The sequence below is a fragment of the Anguilla anguilla genome, chromosome 4 (genome assembly GCF_013347855.1).
Source record: "Anguilla anguilla isolate fAngAng1 chromosome 4, fAngAng1.pri, whole genome shotgun sequence".
NCBI lineage: Eukaryota > Metazoa > Chordata > Actinopteri > Anguilliformes > Anguillidae > Anguilla > Anguilla anguilla.
This window is the reverse complement of record NC_049204.1, coordinates 66578663-66601393: the sequence shown is the minus strand read 5'-3', so window position 1 is coordinate 66601393 and position 22731 is coordinate 66578663. Positions and strand designations below refer to the sequence as shown.

General features: G+C 44.8%; 3 protein-coding genes across 5 annotated transcripts in view; 1 reads left to right on the top strand and 2 right to left on the bottom strand.

The window, feature by feature from the left end:
* LOC118225953 (tripartite motif-containing protein 16-like) overlaps positions 1-22731 on the bottom strand; it is a 972804-nt gene that overhangs the window by 625932 nt on the left and 324141 nt on the right. The gene's annotated exons all lie outside the window — the stretch shown is intronic.
* On the top strand, positions 576-11924 carry LOC118225128 (E3 ubiquitin/ISG15 ligase TRIM25-like). Its single transcript, XM_035413181.1, has 14 exons — positions 576-1184; positions 1557-1652; positions 1849-2082; positions 2297-2438; positions 2950-2997; positions 3626-3990; positions 5572-5743; positions 5935-6092; positions 7977-8642; positions 9018-9113; positions 9354-9587; positions 9786-9927; positions 10364-10414; positions 11055-11924. Exons 1-14 carry the CDS (start codon positions 594-596, stop codon positions 11579-11581), a joined length of 3522 nt encoding a protein of 1173 aa, XP_035269072.1. The 5' UTR covers positions 576-593; the 3' UTR covers positions 11582-11924.
* LOC118225938 (GTPase IMAP family member 8-like) lies at positions 14230-22558 on the bottom strand. Of its 3 annotated transcripts, XM_035415068.1 has the most exons (9): positions 22360-22557; positions 21941-22237; positions 19132-19833; positions 18226-18921; positions 17184-18002; positions 16569-16643; positions 16152-16235; positions 15958-16041; positions 14230-15263 (listed from the first exon to the last, which is right to left on the bottom strand). In XM_035415068.1, the coding sequence occupies exons 2-9, from the start codon at positions 21972-21974 to the stop codon at positions 15043-15045; spliced, it is 2715 nt and encodes a 904-aa protein (XP_035270959.1). In that variant the 5' UTR covers positions 21975-22237; positions 22360-22557; the 3' UTR covers positions 14230-15042. The 3 variants fall into 3 exon arrangements, with proteins under 3 accessions (XP_035270959.1, XP_035270961.1, XP_035270960.1); XM_035415070.1 differs by lacking the exon at positions 15958-16041 and having other exon boundaries at positions 22360-22558; XM_035415069.1 differs by having other exon boundaries at positions 21941-22557.

The following is a 22731-nucleotide window of genomic DNA, read 5'->3' as shown; positions in this document are numbered from 1 at the left end:
TTCTTCTCTGCAGAGTAGATTGTATTAAATAAAAGGATCAGTTTCAGAGGGGCATTTGTGAATTTGTGTGTTTTAAGCAGGAAAATAAGGTCAAGTAACTCCAAAACATTATTATTCTTCAAAAATCACATTTAACCTTATTTTGGGCTGGAACTACTTCCTATTGCACATGCAACTGAGACCAATGAGCCACTTCATTTCTGTATAATATTCACTGTTTCCATTCATAATTAGGTCAACTTTGGGCAGACAAAATACCTGTGTGCTCATATTACATGTATTATGTGTGCATTTGCGACTGGGGTACTCAGATCAGATGCACCTGTAGTACATCCCATGTATGAGTATACAGGCCTTTACTGATCACAATACAGACATGGTCCTTATATAAATAAACCCTTTGACCACTAAGATTAAATATTTCCTCAGGAATCTGCACTCTCTGTTCAGCCTTCTCTGCTCAGCCTGGTCTCAGTCCAACACCACACCTCCTGTAGCTGTGGGCAGAACCAGGATGTCATTCTTCTTATTTATGTCATACAGTTTCAGAGAAACAAAAACAAAACTCTGTCTCTGTCAGTGTGAGCAGCAAAATGGCTGAAGGTGGAGGTTTACTGGATCAGGACCAGTTCAGCTGTGCGATCTGTCTGGATCTTCTGAAGGATCCGGTGACTATTCCCTGTGGACACAGTTTCTGTTTGGGCTGTATTAAGGGTTACTGGGATCAGGATGATCATACTGGTGTTTACAGCTGTCCCCAGTGCAGAGAGACCTTCACCCCAAGGCCTGTTTTAAGAAAAAACATCATGTTTGCTGAAGTAGTGGAGAAACTGAAGAAGACAGGACTTCAAGCTGCTCCTCCTGCTCACTTTTACGCTGGACCTGGAGACGTGGTGTGTGATCTTTGCACTGGGAGAAAGCACAAAGCCGTCAAGTCCTGTCTGGTGTGTCTGGTCTCTTACTGTGAAACTCACCTCCAACCTCACTATGAATTTCCTGCGTTAAAGAAGCACAAACTGTTCAAAGCCACTGGAAACCTGCAGGAGAAGATCTGCTCTCATCATGACAAACTGCTGGAGGTTTACTGTCGTACTGATCAGCAGTGTATCTGTTATCAGTGTGTGATGGATGAACACAGCGGCCATGATACGGTCTCAGCTGCAGCAGGAAGGACTGAGAAACAGGTAAGGACTGACATTTTTACCTAGCAGTTTTCAACATGCAAGAAAACAGCTGTTTGCTTTAATACAAATTTTAAAATTAGCTGCTTCACGTAAATTAGCGGAATATTTTCTGACTTCGAAAGTGAAAAAGTAACACTGTTGAACTGTCAGTGCACTTTAGAAACAATTTAATTGGTTTGTCTACTATAAATGTATTTGCCCCCTAATGTCAGAACCCCAAAAGTATTTCCCTCTGGCCGGCAGAACCTCTGCTGTAGAGGCAAATCCATCAAAGGTAGAAATATTCAGTTTAATTTGGAATGTGAAACTGTAGTTGAAATGTTTAACATTGATATGTGAAAAGATATAACTGGGAAGATAATCTATCTGCAGAAGCAGCTGGGGAAGACACAGAGTAACTTCCAGCAGAGAATCCAGGAGAGAAAGAAGAAGGTGCAGGATGTGAGACAGGCTGTGCAGTCACTCAAGGTGGGTACTGACCAGAGGAGAAGACAACAGCTGGCTGCTGGAAGAGCCATATCAGTGTTGGGTCACTTTCCAGCCCTGTGGGGCTCAATCCCACTGAGCCACACTATGGGGAACAGGCTGTCTGGGGTCCCAGTAAGAGCTGAGTGAAAGGCCTCGTTAAAATGTACAGCCCTCCTCTCTCTGTGTCTCCTAACAGTGCTCTGCACAGGCAGCAGTGGAGGACAGCGAGAGGATCTTTACTGAGCTGATATGCTCTATTGAGAGAAGACGCTCTGAGGTGAAAGAGCTGATCAGAGATCAGGAGAAGGCTGAAGTGAGTCGGGCTGAAAGAATCCTGGAGCGAATGGAGCAGGAGATTGCTGAGCTGAAGAGGAGAGATGCTGAGCTGGAGCAGCTTTCACACACAGAGGATTACATCCATTTCCTCCAGGTAACATCACTGGCTCTCTGACAATCTGCACCATGTACATTGTACACACATGGTGAGGTGTGTTCCTCATTTACAACGATTTTCCCCTCAAATCTACGCAGAAATCTTTTATTGAGACTGTTTTCTGTATGTCTGTGTGCCTGTATGTCTCTCTGTGTCCCTGTCTGAATGTCTGATTTTCTGTCTGTCTTTCTGTCTGTCTGTCTCTCTGTAGAGCTGTCAGCCTCTCTGTGCCCTTCCTGGACCTGGAGACTTGCCCAGCATCACTGTCAGTCCACACTCTTTTGAGGCTGTGAGGAAATCTGTCTCTGAACTGAAAGAGCAGCTGGAAGAGTTGATGAATGTTTCTGGAAAAGGTTTGTAGACACACACTGCTGCAGAAAGTGTGCTTAGCCATTTTACCGGGGGCAGTCTATCTGGCTAGAGGAGAACCCAAAATATATTAAATCAAAAGCTTTGTTTGAACTTCAGGGAACAAAGTATGACTTTCTGAAAGGGAACGGGGCCGCAGTGTGTAATGGGAAGGAGCTGGGCTTGTAACCTAAAGGTCACAGGTTTGATTCCCTGGTAGGACACTGCTGTTGTACCCTTGAACAAAGTACTTAACCTGCATTGCTCCAGTATATATTCAGCTGTGTAAATGGATGCAACGTAAATGTTATGTTAAAAGTTGTGTAAGTCGCTCTGGATAAGAGCATCAGCTAAATGCCTGTAATGTAATGTTTTGGCACATTTTTTACTGGGTAGAATGCAAGATATTGTAGAGATATGAGAGGAGACAACAAATTTAAGAAAAATTCTTAATGATAAAATTATGAAACAAGGTAAGCTTTAGGGGCTCAACTTTGTTGTGATCTCCCCTTACAGTGAAAGTCAATATTCTAGAGCCCAAGACCAGAGAGGACTTCTTACAATGTGAGTCTGTAATTCAACGTAAATTAAAGAATGAATATAGGTAATATGAAGTAAAAGATTATTTCTATGATTCTTAGTATCCATAACGGACTTGCTTTAGGGATCTCCTACATCTTCTCCTCCATCAGATCCCTGTTAATTCAGCTGCAGGCCTCCTGGTATTAAACATATGGATCATATATGATAATACATGTCCTGCAGTCAGAGCTGACTGGGGGCATAAATGCTCTATCCTGTCATTTAGGGCCACAACCATCCATGGGCCACACAATTCAAGCTCTATAGGTGAAAAAAAAAACATTTTAATTGTGCAATATTCACAGTAAGGAGCGATTTTCATATTTGATGGTATTGTTCTTGTGCTGGTTTCCTGGTACAATACATGATCACTGCCGACACAACAACCACAAAAACCAAATAATTAATATTGATATAATAGTGATTGATTAATTGAATACATTGGAGATACATACACAATAAGATACAGTTGCCTTTGAAATTACCTACATTTCTGCATTAATTAATCATTAAATGTGTCACAATAATTGACAATAACACTCTGCTTGAAGTAATAACACACAAACAATTTAAATTTTCATGTCTTCACTGATCCCTTCTCCTCCAACAGATGCCTGTCAGCTCACACTGGACCCCAACACAGCAAATCAATGCATCCGTCTGTCTGAGGGGAACAGAGAGGTGACCCGTGTGGGAGAGATCCAGTCTTATCCTGATCATCCAGAGAGATTTGAGTCCTGGCTCCAAGTGCTGTGCAGAGAGGGTCTGTCTCGCCGCTGTTACTGGGAGGCTGAGTGGAGTGGGGATTGGGTTTCTATAGCAGTGTCATATAAAGAGATAAGCAGGAAAGGGCTGGGTATTGACTGTGTTCTTGGATGGAATAACAAGTCCTGGAGTCTGCGCCGTAATGCTTTCAGTTACTCTTTCCAGCACAATGCTGTGAGCACTGAAATCCCTGTTCCCCCCTCCTCCAGAATAGGAGTGTACCTGGATCACAGGGCAGGAACTCTGTCCTTCTACAGTGTCTCTGACACAATGACCCTCCTGCACAGAGTCCAGACCACATTCACTCAGCCCCTCTATCCTGGGTTTAGGGTTGATGATGTTGGATCCGCTGTAAAACTGTGTGATCTGGGATGAGGCAGCGAGTGAAGGGAAGATCAGCTCTAATTAAAGAGAGGGAAAAACACTCAAATGCGACAGAAAATGAGTTCAATTAAATTAAATATTGAACTTTAATAGATTAACTGATTGAAATAAAAATGGAATCCAGACCACATTCACTCAGCCCATCTGTTCTGGGGTTTGCTTGCGCTGTCATCACGTTTACGGTGACTGTCTTATTTTAGTTTGCTGTCACAGCCAAGATTCAGTTCAAGGTGTTATATAATTCTGTCTGCTGCTTCTTTTTGGATTGATTATGTGATAATGCTGGGAAATTGGGCATTGATTAATAAAAATAATAAAATTAATAAAAATAATCATCTGCTTTCAGCAGTTTTTTTTGGGAGGGTTTCCAGGACACCGGTTCCCATGGAGACCAGAGGCCTTCATGCACTGATTGGTCAGGGCTAGGCTCCTGAAATGGGATTGGTCAGGACTGGGACCAGAGATATAATCGGTCAGAAGTGAAAGAGCTGAATGAGAAGGTGCACATTCAGTCCTCACCAACAGATGGTGCCAGAGAGCCCTGCATTAGAGGCGCTTTGAGAAGAGGTCAGAAATATATGAGATGCTCCATTAGATTTTTTTCTCTTTAAATCTCGTCCTTTAATATACTATGTTTTATAAATTTTAAATTCACTTATTTCTCTCCCTGATATTTAATGCAATTTAATCATATTTATTAAAAGTTGTGCTTTGAATGCTATAAATGAATTTCTGAAGAACATAAGTATTTTTCATGATCAGGCCATTCAGCTCATCCAGTCTGTTCATTTACCTGCAAACTAGAGAGCTTCCAGCACTGCCTCAAGCCTGGATCTGAGCACTCCCAGAGTCTCTGTCTCTACTGCATGAGCTGGCAAAGTGCTCCACAGATTTACATCTCTGTGTGGAAAAAAAATTAATCCTGTCATTAACGTGAACATTACCATTTCCACCTGTGACCCCTCTGTTCTGCTGACTGAACTCTCCCTGAAATACCTGCCAGAACAGGTGACAGCGCTGACAGTGTAGAGGAGAGCTGGTCAAGCCCTGCTCCTGCAGATCTACGGTCCTGTAGGTTTTCATTTCAACCCTAATTTGGCACACCTGGTTCTACTAGTCAGCAGCTCAGTGAGATCTCTCGCTGTTGAATGAGGTGTGCTCTGTTAGGGCTGGAGTTAAATATACAGGATGTTAGATATCTCCTGGAACAGGGCTGGGCAGCCCTGGTGTAGATGGTCCTTAGCAGAGACTCTTGTGGTTGATTAGTAGAGTCAGGTGGGTAACGGCTTGGTTGGAACAGAAGCCTGCACCCCCTCCGGCCCTTTCTGGGTAAGACCCAGGACCCCTGCTGAACTGGGCCAGGGGGGGTTTAGGCCCCAGATATGTGCTCCTGCCTGGGGGGGGCAGACGCCCTGTTCCTCGTCCCGGGCTCCGCCCAGCAGGGTGGCCTCCATCTCCGCCCACGGGACGTCCCACTGGATCTCCGTGGAGTCCGGTTTGGTCTGGGGCCCCTCCCCTTTGGGGCCCTCTCTATGGGAGCTGCCCATGGGACAGCCGCTGCAGCAGGAGACTGAGGAAAGCAAGACTCCCCCCCCCCCCCCCCCCCCCCCCCAATCCTCACCACGTTCTACAGGGGCACCATCGAGAGCGTCCTGACCAGCTGTCTCACTACCTGGTATGGGAACTGCAGCGCCTCAGACCGCAAGTCCCTGCAGCGGATAGTGAGGGCAGCCGAAAGGATCATTGGGGTCCCTCTCCCTTCTATTCAAGACATTTACACCAAACTCTGCACAGGCAAGGCCCGCAGCACAGCTGAGGATCCCTCCCACCCCTCCCATGCTCACTTTACCCCCCTGCCGTCTGGCAAGAGGTACCGCAGCATACGGGCCAGATCTGCCACACTCTGCAACAGCTTCTTCCCCCAAGCTGTCAGGCTGCTTAACCCACTGCTGCCTCCTTTGACCCGCACCACCCTAACTTTACAGAATACGGCCAAGCCGCCCTGCCCCCCCCCCCCATCCCCACCCCACTGGCCACTTATTTTATTTGTATTTTTATTTTTATACACCCTGTTGCAGTACATTTCCTCTGGACTATTTTCTCAGAGACTACCTCCACCGCTATTCCATGCTGCTACACCATACTTACATACACACTATTTGTTTTTTTATTGCAACTTAATTCAATGGAATAAAATTAAAAATTAATTTATTGTGTACTTACTGTTCTGTTTTTATACTGTCCTGCATTGTATTGTATGGAATGTCTCGTAATGTCTATTACACTTGCACTGTCCTGTCACTTGCACTATGTCTAGTCATGGGCATACAGCCCCGTCCTTGTCTGTATGTCTTGTGTGTATATTGTATATATTCCACCAATGACCAGGAGAAACGCAATTTCATTCCACTGTAATCTGCATGGTATATGGCTGGAATGACAGTAAAGCTGACATGACTTGACTTGACTTGACTTGAGGAACATTACAACAGGGACCTGCTCGTCCCCCAGACCCCAACCCCCCAAAAAAAAAAAAATCTGTATGTCCCCATTCCGCAGCCATGGGGGGAGGGGTGGGGGGGGGGGGGGGGGCGCTATAAACCCGGTCCTGGGGTGTCTGGGGCTTTTTAGCCTTCTCCTTAAATTCAGCGTACGGTTCAGGCGCAGGAGGCCAGGTAAAGGGGGTTAAATTGTGTGACTGTTTTAAACTGCTTTAATTCTTTACATAAGTGCTGTATGTGATGACATAAGAGCGTCTGCTAAATGCCTGTAATGTAATGGAATGCTGAACAACATACAGATCAGGATGAATTCAGCATTAGTAGCTTACGTCTGTCCCCTGCAGGCACAGCATGTTACTGCATGTCAAGCTCACAGTGTTATCAGAAACAGTTTCATGAACTATATGCTGTGTAATGTCCAGTATTAATTCAACTCTAAAAGTGTTAATTCAACTCTTTCCAACAACATTTGGTCCCAAGTGGACCCTGGTCACATGACTGTGGAAGTCATCACCTGCAGGTTGAGTGGCACACACAGAGATCGGCTCACTGAGAGAGAGCGACTGAGATAAAACAAACCTGGCTGAAAAGCTGAAAAAGCTGAAAAGGCTGAAAGGCTGAAAAGCGAGAAAGCTGAAAAGCTTGCTGCCGTGTGTTTGGATGAATTTTTACTTTGTTATGTTTGTATATTATTTTTACCCAGAACCCATGAGGGGGAACGATGAAGATTGCTTCTTTGTTTGTTGAATTTCTCTCTCTCTCTCTCTCACTCTCTCTCTGAAACCCAGAATAGCAACATTTCTACAGGGATGTTACCTGTTTGTGAGACGAATAGTTTAACACTTTTTTTAATCGGCTCAGTCAGTTTTGGTGAATGGAGAAATTTCTGATGACCTGCTAGCTCAGCGACTGTTGTGAGTTTGTGAGATTTAAGCGAGAAAATAAATATGAAGTGAGTCCAATGCAGCTTGTAAAGCAATGTTATACCTGTAGTTCCATGTTTTCCGTATAATACTCACTGTTTCCATGAATAATTTGGGCAGAACAATTACCTGTCCACTTATATTATGTATATTATCTGTGCATTTTTGAATGGTGTACTCAGATCAGATGCACCTGTAGTACATCCCATGCATGTGTATACAGGCCTTTACTGCTCACAGTACTCACACAGTCCATCAATAAATCTGCCCTTTGACCCCTAAGATTAAATATTTCCTCAGGAATCTGCACTCTCTGCTCAGCCTGCTCTGCTCAGCCTGGCCTCAGTCCAACACCACACCTCCTGCAGCTGTGGGCTAAACCAGGAAGTCACTCCCACTCTCTCTGTCATGCAGTTTCAGAGAAACGAAACTTAACTCTGTCTCTGTCAGTGTGAGCAGTAAAATGGCTGAAGGTGGAGGTTTACTGGATCAGGACCAGTTCAGCTGTCCGATCTGCCTGGATGTACTGAAGGATCCAGTGACTATTCCCTGTGGACACAGTTTCTGTATAGGCTGTATTAAGGGCTGCTGGGATCAGGATGATCATACTGGTGTCTACAGCTGTCCCCAGTGCAGAGAGACCTTCACCCCAAGGCCTGATTTAAGAAAAAACATCATGTTTGCTGAAGTGGTGGAGAAACTGAAGAAGACAGGACTCCAAGCTGCTCCTCCTGCTCACTGTTACGCTGGACCTGGAGACGTGGCGTGTGATTTCTGCACTGGGAGAAAGCGCAAAGCCGTCAAGTCCTGTCTGGTGTGTCTGGTCTCTTACTGTGAAACTCACCTCCAGCCTCACTATGAATTTCCTGCGTTAAAGAAGCACAAACTAGTCAAAGCCACTGGAAACCTGCAGGAGAAGATCTGCTCTCATCATGACAAACTGCTGGAGGTTTACTGTCGTACTGATCAGCAGTGTATCTGTCTGCTGTGTGTGATGGATGAACACAGAGGCCATGATACAGTCTCAGCTGCAGCAGAAAGGACTGAGAGACAGGTAAGGATTGACATTTTTAACCAGCAGTTTTCAACATGCCAGAAAATAACAGCTGTTTGCTTTAATACAAATTTAAAAATTAGCCGCTTCCCGTAAATTAGCGTAATATTTTCTGACTTTGAAAGTGAATAAGTAACATTGTTGAAGTGTCAGTGCACTTTTAAAACAATTTAATTGCTTTGTCTACTATAAATGTATTTGCCCCCTAATGTCAGAACCCCAAAAATATTTCCCTCTGGCCTGCAGAACCTCTGCTGTGGAGGTAAATCCATCAAAGGTAGAAATATTCAGTTTAATTTGGAATGTGAAACTGTAGTTGAAATGTTTAACATTGATATGTGAAAAGATATAACTGGGAAGATAATCTATCTGCAGAAGCAGCTGGGGGCGACACAGAGAGAATTCCAGCAGAGAATCCAGGAGAGAGAGAAAGAGCTGCAGGATCTGAGACAGGCTGTGCAGTCACTCAAGGTGGGTACTGACCAGAGGAGAAGACACCAGCTGGCTGCTGGATGAGCCATTTCAGGGCTCAGTCAAGGCTCTCCTCCAGTCAGCCAGTGAGGAGCCCAGTGTTGGGTCACTTTCCAGCCCCGTGGGGCTCAATCCCACTGAGCCACACTGTGGGGAACAGGCTGTCTGGGGTCCCAGTAACAGCTGAGTGAAAGGCCTAGTTAAAATGTACAGCCCTCCTCTCTCTGTGTCTCCTAACAGCACTCTGCACAGGCAGCAGAGGAGGACAGCGAGAGGATCTTTACTGAGCTGATCAGCTCCATTGAGAGAAGGCGCTCTGAGGTGAAAGAGCTGATCAGAGACCAGGAGAAGGCTGAAGTGAGTCGGGCTGAAGGACTCCTGGAGCGACTGGAGAAGGAGATTGCTGAGCTGAGGAGGAGAGATGCTGAGCTGGAGCAGTTTTCACGCACAGAGGATCACATCCAGTTCCTCCAGGTAACGTCACTGGCTCTCTGACAGTCTGGACTATGTACATTGCACACACATGGTGAGGTATGTTCCTCATTTACAATGATTTCCCCCTCAAATCTACGCAGAAATCTTTTATTGAGACTGTTTTCTGTATGTCTGTGTGCCTGTATATCTCTCTGTGTCCCTTTCTGAATGTCTGATTTTCTGTCTGTTTCTCTGCAGAGCTGTCAGTCTCTCTGTGCCCCTCCTGGACCTGAAGACTTGCCCAGCATCACTGTCAGTCCACACTCTTTTGAGGCTGTGAGGAAATCTGTCTCTGACCTGAAAGAGCAGCTGGAAGAGTTGATGAACGTTTCTGGAAAAGGTTTGTAGGCACACACTGCTGCAGAAAGTGTGCTTAGCCATTTTACCGGGGGCAGTCTTTCTGGCTAGGGGAGAACCCAAAATATATTAAATCAAAAGCTTTGTTTGAAGTTCAGGGAACAAAGTATGACTTTCTGAAAGGGAACGGTTGTTGTACCCTTGAACAAAGTACTTAACCTGCATTGCTCCAGTATATATCCAGCTGTGTAAATTGATGCAACGTATGTATTATGTTAAAAGTTGTGTAAGTCGCTCTGGATAAGAGCATCAGCTAAATGCCTGTAATGTAATGTTTTGGCACATTTTTTACTGGGTAGAATGCAAGATATTGTAGAGATATGAGAGGAGACAACAAATTTAAGAAAAATTCTTAATGATAAAATTATGAAACAAGGTAAGCTTTAGGGGCTCAACTTTGTTGTGATCTCTCCTTACAGTGAAAGAATCCAATATTCTAGAGTTCAAGACCAGAGAGGACTTCTTACAGTGTGAGTCTGTAATTCAACTTAAATTAAAGAATGAATATAGGTAATATGAAGTAAAAGATTATTTCTATGATTCTTAATATCCATAACGGACTTGCTTTAGGGATCTCATACATCTTCTCCTCCATCAGATCCCTGTTAATTCAGCTGCAGGCCTCCTGGTATTAAACATATGGATCATATATGATAATATATGTCCTGCAGTCAGAGCTAGCTGGGGGCATAAATGCTCTATGCTATCATTTAGGGCCACAACCATCCATGGGCCACACAATTCAAGCTCTATATGTTAAAAAACAACATTTTAATTGTGCAATATTCAGAGTAAGGAGCGATTTTCATATTTGATGGTATTGTTCTTGTGCTGGATTCCTGGTACGTGATCACTGCAAACACAACAACACAAAAACCAAATAATTAATATTGATATAATAGTGATTGATTTATTGAATACATTGGAGGAATACATAACTGAAGGTAAAGTACCTGGAATAAGATACAGTTGCCTTTGGGATTACCTAGATTTCTGCGTTAATGAATCATTATATGTGTCACAATAATTGACAATAACACTCTGCTTGAAGTAATAACACACAAACAATTGAAATTTTCATGTCTTCACTGATCTCTTCTCCTCCAACAGATGCCTGTCAGCTCACACTGGACCCCAACACAGCACATCAATGCCTCTGTCTGTCTGAGGGGAACAGAGAGGTGACCTGTGTAGACGAGATCCAGTCATATCCTGATCATCCAGAGAGATTTGAGTACAAAGCCCAAGTGCTGTGCAGAGAGGGTCTGTCTGGACGCTGTTACTGGGAGGCTGAGAGGAGTGGGGTTGAGGTTTATATAGCAATGTCATATAAAGAGATCAGCAGGAAAGGAGAGGGTGATGACTGTGAGCTGGGAAGGAATAACAAGTCCTGGAGTCTGGGCCGTAATGCTCTTTACTCTTTCTGGCACAATAATGAGGAAAATGAAATCTCTGTCCCCCCCCCCTCCAGAATAGGAGTGTACCTGGATCACGGGGCAGGAACTCTGTCCTTCTACAGCGTCTCTGACACAATGACCCTCCTGCACAGAGTCCAGACCACATTCACTCAGCCCCTCTATCCTGCGTTTGAGGTTTGGAGAGTTGGATCCTCTGTAAAACTGTGTGATCTGGGATGAGGCAGCGAGTGAATGCGAAGATCAGCTGTAATTAAAGAGAGGGAAAAACACTCAAATGCGACAGAAAATGAGTTCAATTAAATGAAATATTGAACTTTAAAAGATTAACTGGTTGAAATAAAAATAGAATCCAGACCACATTCACTCAGCCCATCTGTTCTGGGGTTTGCTTGCACTGTAATCACGTTTTACGGTGACTATCTTATTGTAGTTTGCTGTCACGGCCAAGATTCAGTTCAAGGTGTTTTATAATTCTGTCTGCTGCTTCTTTTTGTATTGATTATGTAATGATGCTGGGAAATTGGGAATTGATTAATACAAATAATAAAATTAATAAAAATAATCATCTGCATTCAGCAGTTTTTCTTTGGGAGGGTTTCCAGGACACCGGTTCCCATGGAGACCAGAGGCCTTCATGCACTGATTGGTCTGAGCTGATGTCCTGAAATGGGATTGGTCAGGACTGGGTCCAGAGACGGAATCGGTCAGAAGTGAAAGAGCTGAAAGAGAAGGTGCACATTCAGTCCTCACCACTAAATGGTGCCAGAGAGCCTTGTATTAGAGGCGCTTTGAGAGGCGGTAATAAATATGAGACGCTCCATTTGATTGTTTTCTCTTTATATGTCGTCCTTTAATAGACTGCGTTTCATAAATGTCTCCACATTTCCCTCTCTGATATTTCATGCAATTTAAACATATTTATTGGAAGTTGTATGCAATAAATGAATATGTGAAGAACATAAGAATAAGGACATGAGAATTTTTCATGATGAGAACAGACCATTCAGCTCCTTCAGTCTGATCATTCACCTGCAAGCTAGAGAGCATCCAGCACTGCATCAAGCCTGGATCTGAGCTCCCAGAGTCTCTGCCTCTGCTACATGACCTGGCAAAGTGTTCCACAGATTTATAACTCTGTGTGAAATAAAGTATCCTGTTATCAAGGTGAACTTTACCATGCCTCATTACCATCTATAGCTCCCTCTGTTCTGCTGACAGGACTCAACCAGAAATATGTACAGCCATCAGAATAGGTGACAACACTGAAGGTGTATATGAGGGCTGCCCATCCCTGCTCCTGGAGGTCCTTCATCCCGCAGGTTTACATTTAAACTCCACCATGGCACAACTTATTCTCAGTTCCTGATCTGCTGGCCCAGAACTCGTCCCTGTGCTTGTCCATCATCTTCTTCAGCGTCTTCATCACCTGTCACTCCCTCTCTGACACACTTGGAGAAAAAGTGCTTTTTACTCCTCTTTCACTTTTCACATTACATACAAGTGGATTTAAGTCAACAATGCTATCCTTCTCTAAAAATACTAATGTGCTGTAAATTTATTCTGCTAATTAGCAGCTCATGAATATCTCTAGCTGTTGAATGAGACGTGCTTTGTTAGGGTTGGAAGTGAAAACCTACAGGATCTCCAGAAACAGAGTTTGACACTCCTGATTTAAATACAAATCAAGACCACATTCGCTCTGCTCATCTATCCAGTTTTTGCATTATCATCATGTTTATGACTCCAGGCCTGTTTATGGTCAAGACTGAAATTGAAAGAAACTTTATAATCCGCACAGGTGGAGATGTGTCTTTGGCTATAAGTGGCATATAAAACACATGACATACATAAAACACATAGGCCATTTACTCGTTAAATACTCGTTATAAACTGTCCGAAAAGATTTGCAAATATGCATCCATACAGTACATCGCATTCCACTGCATTCAGTTGAAGGGTCACCAGCAGAACTCCAGGTGGGAGAGCGACAGGACCTGGACTAGAAGCCGTGTGGAGCAGGTGGTGAGGGCTGGGGAGCTGCGGTGGGATTGGTCGGGGTGGGGGGTCCTGAGATGTGATTGGCCAGGGCTGGGGAGCTGCGGTGGGATTGGTCGGGGTGGGGGGTCCTGAGATGTGATTGGCCAGAACGAGGTCCGGTGCACATATATGAATGGGGCAGTGTAAACGCAGCAGTTTAGCTATTTAAAAACACAACAGTATGAGGCAGTCATAAAACACTCAAACAAGTGGCAGTTGATGGCTAATGGATTAAAGGATTGAGGGCTGTTTGCTGTGCTAATGTTAGCCTGCAGAAACAGTGAGCCGTAATGAAGACCGTAATGAAGCTGGAATAATGTGGGCACATAGGGTAGATAGAGGGGGAAATGTGGAAGAGGGGGATGGGAATCAGGGTGGATAAGTGGGGGGGGTATGTTTTCTGAGGAAATTGGTCTTCAGGTTATTCTGGAAGGTAGGGAGGGGATCTGCTTTCCTGACTGAGGGGGGCGGGTCGTTCCTGCATTGGGGAGTCAGTAGGACTGAGGGGGGCAGGTTGCTCCTGCATTGGGGAGTCAGTAGGACTGAGGGGGGCAGGTTGCTCCTGCATTGGGGAGTCAGTAGGATTGTGGAGTCAGGCCATCACAGGGAGGGGAGAGCCAGGTGCCCGGGGGCAGTATGAGTTTGTCTGACTTCCTGTTTATATTTGAATGGTGCACTCTGCAGATAGCTCACTTCCTGTGTCTGTTGTTGTAGTCTGTGCCCATAATATTATATCAGCTGTTCAGAAACTGGAGAAAACTACACAGTAAAATGAGAAGTGTAAACCTGATAAATATTAATGTAGTAATGTTTATTTGTATTTGAGTGTGTATCAGTAAGAGTTACAGGTACTCAACACAGTTAAATGACAAGTGTTAATTCAACAAAAACAGTGTTAATTAAACTCTAACTGATAACATTTGGTCCAGAGTGGACGCTGAACATTTTACTGTAGAAAACATTGGGGTAGACATTTTTTCTCACTCTTTTTTTGCAAAAAGAATATGGGATATGGAGAACACCTGCTACTTTACGTTTGAACAGAAAACTTTTACAGGACTCTAGTCCGGAATGAACTAATGAATTTTTCTTCATTTTAAAACCCCTGTAAACAGGGACACCGCCAAAATCCCTGACGGTGCCCCTATTTACAGTACACCCCTGCTGCTGGTGATTGAGCCAGCAGGGGGCAGTCTACACACCGAATCATGCAGGAAACCCACTGTCCAAAGGTAGTGATGGGGACACTGTGCTGTAGAAGGTCCAGCCTTCTAGGTGAGATTGTGAAGAAATAGGTTCAACGTTTTAAGAGTCCTGACACATTGAGTCATTAAAGATCACATGGTTGTTTTATAAACATTAGAGAATGTTGATACCTTGTGTCTTGTTCAAATTTTACAAATGGCCACCCCACACATGGTGACCTAAACAGCCCCCTCTGCAGTGGATTAGCTACACAGCCCCATGGTTTCCATCAGGGCACCAAGGTCCACTGCAGGGTTCTCCTACCCATCCTGATGGCTGGCAAGCTAAGCTAGCCCCCCAGGCTATCTAAAGGCTAGGACACCGGGACTGATTGAGAAACACCATCCCAGCTGACTGCCCCCTTCTGAGAAAAGTGAGTCCCTAGTGTTCTGCCTCTGCTACCGGCTTCCTGTGCCGGGAGGAAGTGCTGCGTCGCTCTCGGCCGGGTACTCCGAGATGGTTAAGGACCGAAGGGAACCCAAGCGGGAAGTAATTCCGGAATCTTGTCCAGTCGAGGCGGTTGAGAAGGTGGAGGGCGACCAAGACTGGCGTCTCTTCCTCAGGGCTTCCTGCGGGCCTGTAGTGCTCTCTGTCCACATCTGCTCAGTGCTGCCACCTACTGTCAAACCACACAGCAACAGGCTCAGTTATGACTGACAGCTGCACATGTGTGTCTGCAAAACTATAATGTGAATGTGCACAACTTCACCAAAAATAGGATATTCAGTGTGTGTTTATTGCAGTTAAATGGTGGAGATTAATAATTGATTGCATTTACTGAGGAATTAATGAATGATACAGACACACAAAAATCTTTACTGATTTTTGGGAAGAAAATATTTCAACGACTCACAATAAGGACTACATCAGTTACCTTTGATTTTGAAGTTTTACTGAGTATTTTTTTTAAAGTGTAGCCTACTTATGGAAGTTCTTCTCTAAATGTACTTTGTGTGTGTGTGTGTGTGTGCGTGCGTGCGTGTGTGTGTGAGTAACATGTTCATTGATGAGGGCATGTGTCTGAGACGTGTGATTTCAGTTTGCCAGAATGAAAACATTTTGATATCATTAGCCTGATTTTTACGTTAGGTGTAGATCCCTGGTGCGGGATGTACCCAGAATAAAACCTGTTTTGGGCTGAAATTATTGAACGTAAACTCTGTCAGATGTAGATCAATGAAACACACAGAAGAATATAAGTAGGCTCTATGGAATATTAATGGGCTATACGGAATGTATGTACCGTATGTGGAATATTGTATATGTAGGCTGATGTGTGTGCAGATGGGGGATGCTTCTGATGCATCACTTACTGCTGGGTGGGCCAAACTCAAGGCTGTTTCTCCTCCGGAAATGCAGGTTCGAGCTGCTATTCTGAGAATCCATCCCTTCACTCACTGTGAAACCACACAGCAACAGGCTTGGTTATGACTGGCAGCTACACATGCGTTTCTGCAAAACTATAATGTGAATGTACATCACTAACACATCAGTAAGCATCACTTACTGCTGGGTGGGCCAAACTCAAGGCTGTTCCTCATCCAGAAACGGAGTTTCCAGCCTCGACTCTGAGAGACCATCCCTTCGCTCACTGTCCAATCACACAGCAACAGGTTGAGTCAGCACAGGCATCTATACGTGCGTTTCCACAGGATTAACATGCACCTAACTGAAATAACCTGCTGATGCCCACAATGAGACAGACTTGGAATGCTAGGGGAGTGACTGTATCAATCCCAGTTCTAACATTCCGCCAACACTCTGCTCCAGATGTAGCACATACAGGTAGACCATGCAGATGGTGGCCTAACACAGCTGATGAGCTACAGGTAGACCATGCAGATGAAGGTCTCACACAGCTGATGAGCTACAGGTAGACTATGCAGATGGAGTCCTAACACAGCTGATGAGTGATATGACTCACGTTTTTGCGGGTAGTTGTCTTGACTTGTCTTCTCCTCATTCTTTCTCTGTTCCTTCCGAATTTTTCTTTCCTTTGCTGTAAAACACAACATTAATGCATTTACTATTCAATCTGACAGATCCTCCAGGTCTGACTTTAAGGAACTGCCTGAGAGTAGGAGTATGCCGTGTAACTTCCTGTATAAATCAACCAATAGTTGCCTTGTGTTCTATTCTAGAATAGTTAGGTTCCATTATGTCAAATCTACAGACAGAAATTTCAGAGAAGCCTATTTAAGTTCCACCCTGGGGTGCTCTGACTACGTCAGCGGCTCTCAGACTGTTAATTTTTGTTTTTGTTTCAGTGGAGCTATCACTTAATTATGCAGAGCTTATGATTGAGTATTGATCTGGATTTTTATTTTCATCAATGCATTAAAATGTATTGATAAATAAAAGCCATTTATTTTCATGACCTTAAAATTAGGCAAATCAAGAGCCAAATCAGGTGGGGTGGGTGCCTGGGGAACTGATTGAAGTGAGTGACATTTTTAATGGGTGCTCTTGAAGAGAGAATAAATTAGATGAAAAGTAGTGTAGTGTACACACAATTTTACAATGTTATCAGTGTACTCACAGGGCAGAGCAGTCAAAGGCTTGATTTTTAATTTAGCTGGCTGTTTGCCTTTCACTGATGAGTCTCCAAACTTCTCAAAGAGTTCTTTCTCTCTCCTCCTCCATTCCTCCTCAAATTGTTCTTTCAGTTCTTTTTCCCTCCAGTTCATTTCCTCCACATAGCATACTTTCATTTCCTCAGCCACCTTCCTCTTCAGCTCGTTCTCCACCTCGCGGTAGACCTGACTCATGTCAGGAGAGAACTGCTCCCCATCATTTCCCGCCACCATCTCCTCCATCTTCTCCAGCAGCTCTGCCACCTGAGCGCCATCGCCCCTGTTCTTGTTGTTGAAGAGCTGGTACCTGTTCCCGCATTTCTCCACCACCCACTGGAGGGGCCAGCCCTCCCTCTCTATGTGCTGCTCCATGCTCGTCTCTCCCAGTCTGTCCCCGTAGGTGAACAGCACGATGGTGTGTCTCCAGACGCCCTCACCGAGACAGCACAGGTGGTCCTCCAGCGCCCTCCTGTGTCTCTCTCTGTAGGCCACGTCTACAGGGATGACCAGGAGGACAGTATGGGGCCCTGGGAGGCACAGAGACAGTCCCCTCATGATCTCTTTGTCCTGCTCCAAGGTGCACCTTGCCGAATTATCCCACCAGCCTGGGGTGTTCACAACTGTGAGCCGTCTCCCAAAAACCACGCCCTCTTCTATCTCACAACACGCGGTTTCGCAGCTGGGGAACGCATTCCGGTCCAGGATGGTGGTCCCCACCGCGTTCTTCCCCGATGATTTCTGCCCCATCAGGACCACCTTCATCTCAGGAAGATGGATGTTTGTCCCTACAATGTCAATCAACATGAAACAGACAGTCATTGCTTATCCTCACCACCATATAGAGTTTCACCACAGCTGAGGGGAGTTCTTTTAAGTGAGAACCCATCAAAGTCAGCTCTTTACAATTTACTTTCAGGATATGAAAGTTCAAGATCATATTACAGTTCTGCAACTACGTTCCACTCTTACCTTGACCACGTGCAGTCATGACATTGAAAATGAACTCACCTTGGAATCTCTTCCTCTGTTCCTTGGCTTTTGTCATCCTCCGCTTGGCTTTCTCCTCCACGGCCTTCCTGTCCTCCTCGATGGACTGCAGGGCTCTCCCATCCACCTCATGGAAGCTCCCGCCATTTCCCGCCACCACCTCCTTCATCTTCTGCAGCAGCTCTGCCACCTGAGCCTTGTTGTCCTTGTTCTTGTTGTCGAGGGCGTGGTACTTGTTCCCACACTTCTCCACCAGCCACTGAAGAGCCTTCCCTTCCTCCTCTATGTGCTGCTCGATGGACTTGGCTCCGAGCCAATCAGCTCTGGAGAATAAAATCATGGTGCGTTTCCAGGCACGCCCACTGATGAGCTGAAGGTGTTCCTCCACAGCTTCTCTTTGCCTCTCGGTGAAGGCCACATCCGTGTCGATGACCAGCAGGAAGACATGGGGTCCCGGCGGACACAGAGACGTACTGCGTGTCAGTTCCTGTTTCCCCTGCTTGGTAGTGTCGCGGACAGAGAAACCTTGCCACCAGCCGGGAGTGTCGACTATGGTTATGGGCGTCCCTGCCACACAAGCGCGTTTCACCACAGACTTCGAGGTCCCTTTCTTAATGTCAAACTCCTCGCTGCCCAGGATTGTGTTCCCCGACGCGCTCTTTCCAGCGTTTCTGCTCCCCAGCAGAACCACCCTGAGTTCTGTGGGCTGCTCTGCCCCTGAAAGAAAGAAAACTGAAAAATGACAACTATAGAGACAGCTGAGAGAAGGCACAAGAGCACAAGATTAAGAACTTTTGATGGCAATGTTTTAAAGGGCATATTCTGAGAAGCTAATATTTAGAGTCATTTACATATAAAGTCAACTATTTTTTGCAGTAATTTTGGAGCCATTTGCTCTGCATCTGAGTCATGTGGAAGTGACCTTACCCTGGAGGAGTCTACTCAGCTCCTCTCTGCGTTTGTCTGTCTGCATCTTCCTTTCTGTTGCCTTTGCTTCCACCTCCATCTTCTTCGTCAGGATCATTTGACGAGTGCTTTCATCAACTTCAAAATGGCCGCCATTGTTTTCTGCCACCATCTCCTCAATCTTGTCCAGCAGCTGTGAGACCTGAGTGGGATCTTCCCTGTTCTTGTTGTTGAGAATATGAAATCTATTTCTGCATTTATCTGTCAGCCATTGCAGAGCATCTCCTTCTGTCTCTATGTGCTCCTCGATGCTTTTTTCTCTCAGCCAGTCACCGCAGGTGAACAGCACCATAGAGTATTTCCAGACTTTGTCGCCCAGGAGCGTCAGGTGGTCCACCAGCGATCTCCTGTGTTCCTCGGTGAAGGCTGAATCCACAGGAACGACCAGGAGGAAGGCGTGGGGTCCGGGAGGGCACTTGCACACACTTTGCTTGATCTCTCGTCTGTCCGCCTCTGTGGTTTCCCTGAGAGATAAATGACCTTTCCACCCGGGCGTATCAACCAGGATCAGCTTCCTGCCAGCCACTGTTGCATGCCGGTCGTCGCTCTTTGCTGTTCTTTGTCTTCCGGATTCGAACCTCTCTTCTCCCAGGATGGTGTTTCCTGCTGAACTCTTCCCACCCCATCTTCCTCCCAGCAGAACAATCCTCAGCTCTTTACTCTCTGCAGAGTGCAAACAGAGAATCGAGAACCATTTAGCGCTAAATGCTGGAACACAAAACTGCTAAACTGCTACCTAAATTGGCTATGATATTGGAGCAACCTTTATCCTAGGGTTCACCCTTCATGACAAATGCTGCTTATTGTTCTGCAACCACCCACAGAACAAAAGCTGCAGCAGAGCCTGGCATTGTTTGAGAAATGTTATCAGAACTGGACCCTGGCAGGACATGAGAAGAAGTGTAATTTTTAACCTTTTATAGAGTAGTTTTTTTGGAATGTTTATTTGGAATTCAGAAGCCAGTGTTCCAGAGCTCCATTGCTCTCAATTACCAGAAGTGGTCGTTACATCAGCATTAGAATGTTCAGTTCTAATCACATATTTCATAACATTTTTGTGATCTCACATTTCACACGGTTAAAAGAACAAGGCCTCGGGGATGCAGACTCATGCTCACTCTTGGAGATAAAATATTGGAATACTGTACATATTTAGGAAGAGCAGAAACTTCAGCTTTGAGGTGAAAAACTAAAATAGAAGACACGAAGCATAATACCAAAAAAGACGCTTTTTAGAACCGATGTGGTCACAGAACTGTGTCTCGAAAATTAGGCACAGCCCACAGTACTTCCCCACCAATCAGAAACAAGAAGATTACGATGAATTACAACGACCCAAGATATTTTCTTCCCTGTTCCTTGTTGTTTACTGTAAGTATGCAGAGCCGTTTCAGGCCACACCCCTTCCTTGATGACTTCCTCATATTCCATGATGAATATTCTTATTTTTGATCATTGCAATAGATTACCTCCACAGCAATGTGTAATGTTTTTCTGGAGGTCATTTGACTGATTCGTTTGGTTGTATGTGTACTGAAGAAATCCAAAGCTCTCATATAAAGTTACAATAGACTGGGTTTCTGATTACAAGCATGCAGATGCATTCAATGCAAATGCTGCTTACAAGTCCAGGATTTCCCCCAATCTCTGAACAATGTCTGCACAATTCAAAACAATCTGTGAACAACGTCTGCACAATTCAAACAATCTTTTTAGCAAGCAAGGGCTGTACGGCCGCCATATCCTGTCCCGCTCATGCACGTCACGTTCTATAACCAAAACAAAATTTAAAAAACAAAAACAAAAATAACAGTAGTCATGAAATCACACCTGAGAAACTATGATTATTTGCTAGCCAAAAATTTGTGAAGGCTAAGAAGTTGGATCCTGCAAAGTATTGTGTATGAGGAGCACAAAATTTTCTGATCTCTTAGAGTTTCACTCTAGAAGTGCTTCACTTCAAAGTAAACGTGAGTGCAACTGGAATGTTTGTGGGAAGTGGTTACGCACGGAACCACAGAGACTTGTTTTTCCCATTGTGCTAATTAATGTGCGACTTCTGAAGTAGATCATTGACACATGAGCTCAACATGTAAAAGCAACACACCGAATCGCTGTGTAGAAACAAGCCCTTTTTTCATGCGTGATGTTTTCCAGTGTGGAAACATTCTGCACAAAGATCTAGTATAATCACACTAGCCAAAGGTTTCTGTACAGGTAATCACACAAACTGAAGGTTTCAGTAGAGGTAACCACACTGACCAAAGGTTTCTGTACAGGTAATCACACAAATAGAAGGTTTCAGTACAGGTAATCACACTAACCTAAAGTTTTTGTACTGGTAATCACAATAACCAAAATGAGACCCAATAACACATCATTTTCATAAATAAATTTGTACTTATGGTACTATGGCAGTGTAGAACAGTAAGAGAAACACCCTTGCTTGAAAACACCAATCTGAAAACACCTTTGCTTGTTGATAATTTGTCAAATATACAACCATATACAACAGTTCTTCACTGTAAAAAAACAGTGCTTTTTATACAGTAAATACTGCAATACTTCACTGAAAAAACACAGTGCCTTTTTACATTGCGGTATCTATTGCTAATTTGAACAACATGCAGGTGGAACAGACCCATTTCACTGGATGACAAACAGGCAGGGACAGGTGATATGTATATAACTGCTGTAATTATTAAAAGGAGAATAAATGTTTTCTGCCATTTCACAGCCATTCCCACCAGGTGAAAACTTCAAGACTCACCATCGTTTCTCAGTAGCGACGAGTCCGTCGCCATTTGTTTTCTTCTGTTGCCCCCGTCGGTCCGTGGACACTTGACTCTGCCTAAAAGATTTTTCTGTTTTTAAATCAGCTGATTTTGAATGAGAGTGCAGATGTGATAAAGTAGAAGTCTGCTGCGCTGGATTCGCTTCGCTGATACGGCCTCCGCTCAGTGCTCTCTTTGGGAGGAGGCAAAACCCTGTTGTGTCTAAATCCCGCGGTCAGATCCAGCAGAATGAGGAGGAACAGGTTTGATGAGTGTGACACTGTGCTGTGCACCTGGGAGGGACAGAGTGAGCAAACACAGGTAAATGTGTTTAAGCCAGGTGGGGCTGGGTGAGTCACGTTCAACGGCAGGATTGGGGGTTTAGGCTTCTGGACTCCCCGCTGGCCTCAGATACCTGTTGCCTGGGGAAACGCAGTAATATGATCCTCCCGTTGAGCAGGAAGGGGCGCCTGCCACAGGTGCAGCAGAGCTTCTGCCTCCGATTGTCCCTGTACCCCCTCTCTCACCCAGTCCTCCCACAGCGAGACTGCAGGTTAGCAGGGAAGAGGAGGAGGGACTTCATGTGGAGAGGAATTCCAATAGGAAAGATGCAAATGGTGTGTGACCCTTATGAAAATCATTTACACACTGTCCACTCCCCCTGAGTGCACTGTTTCATAAGAGTGATTTTGTACTCAGGTGAAAGGGTTGGATTAAAAAGGTTTGTTTGCTTCGCCACAGAGAGCAGATCAAGAAACACAAACCCGTCTCTCAGACCTTCCTGCTC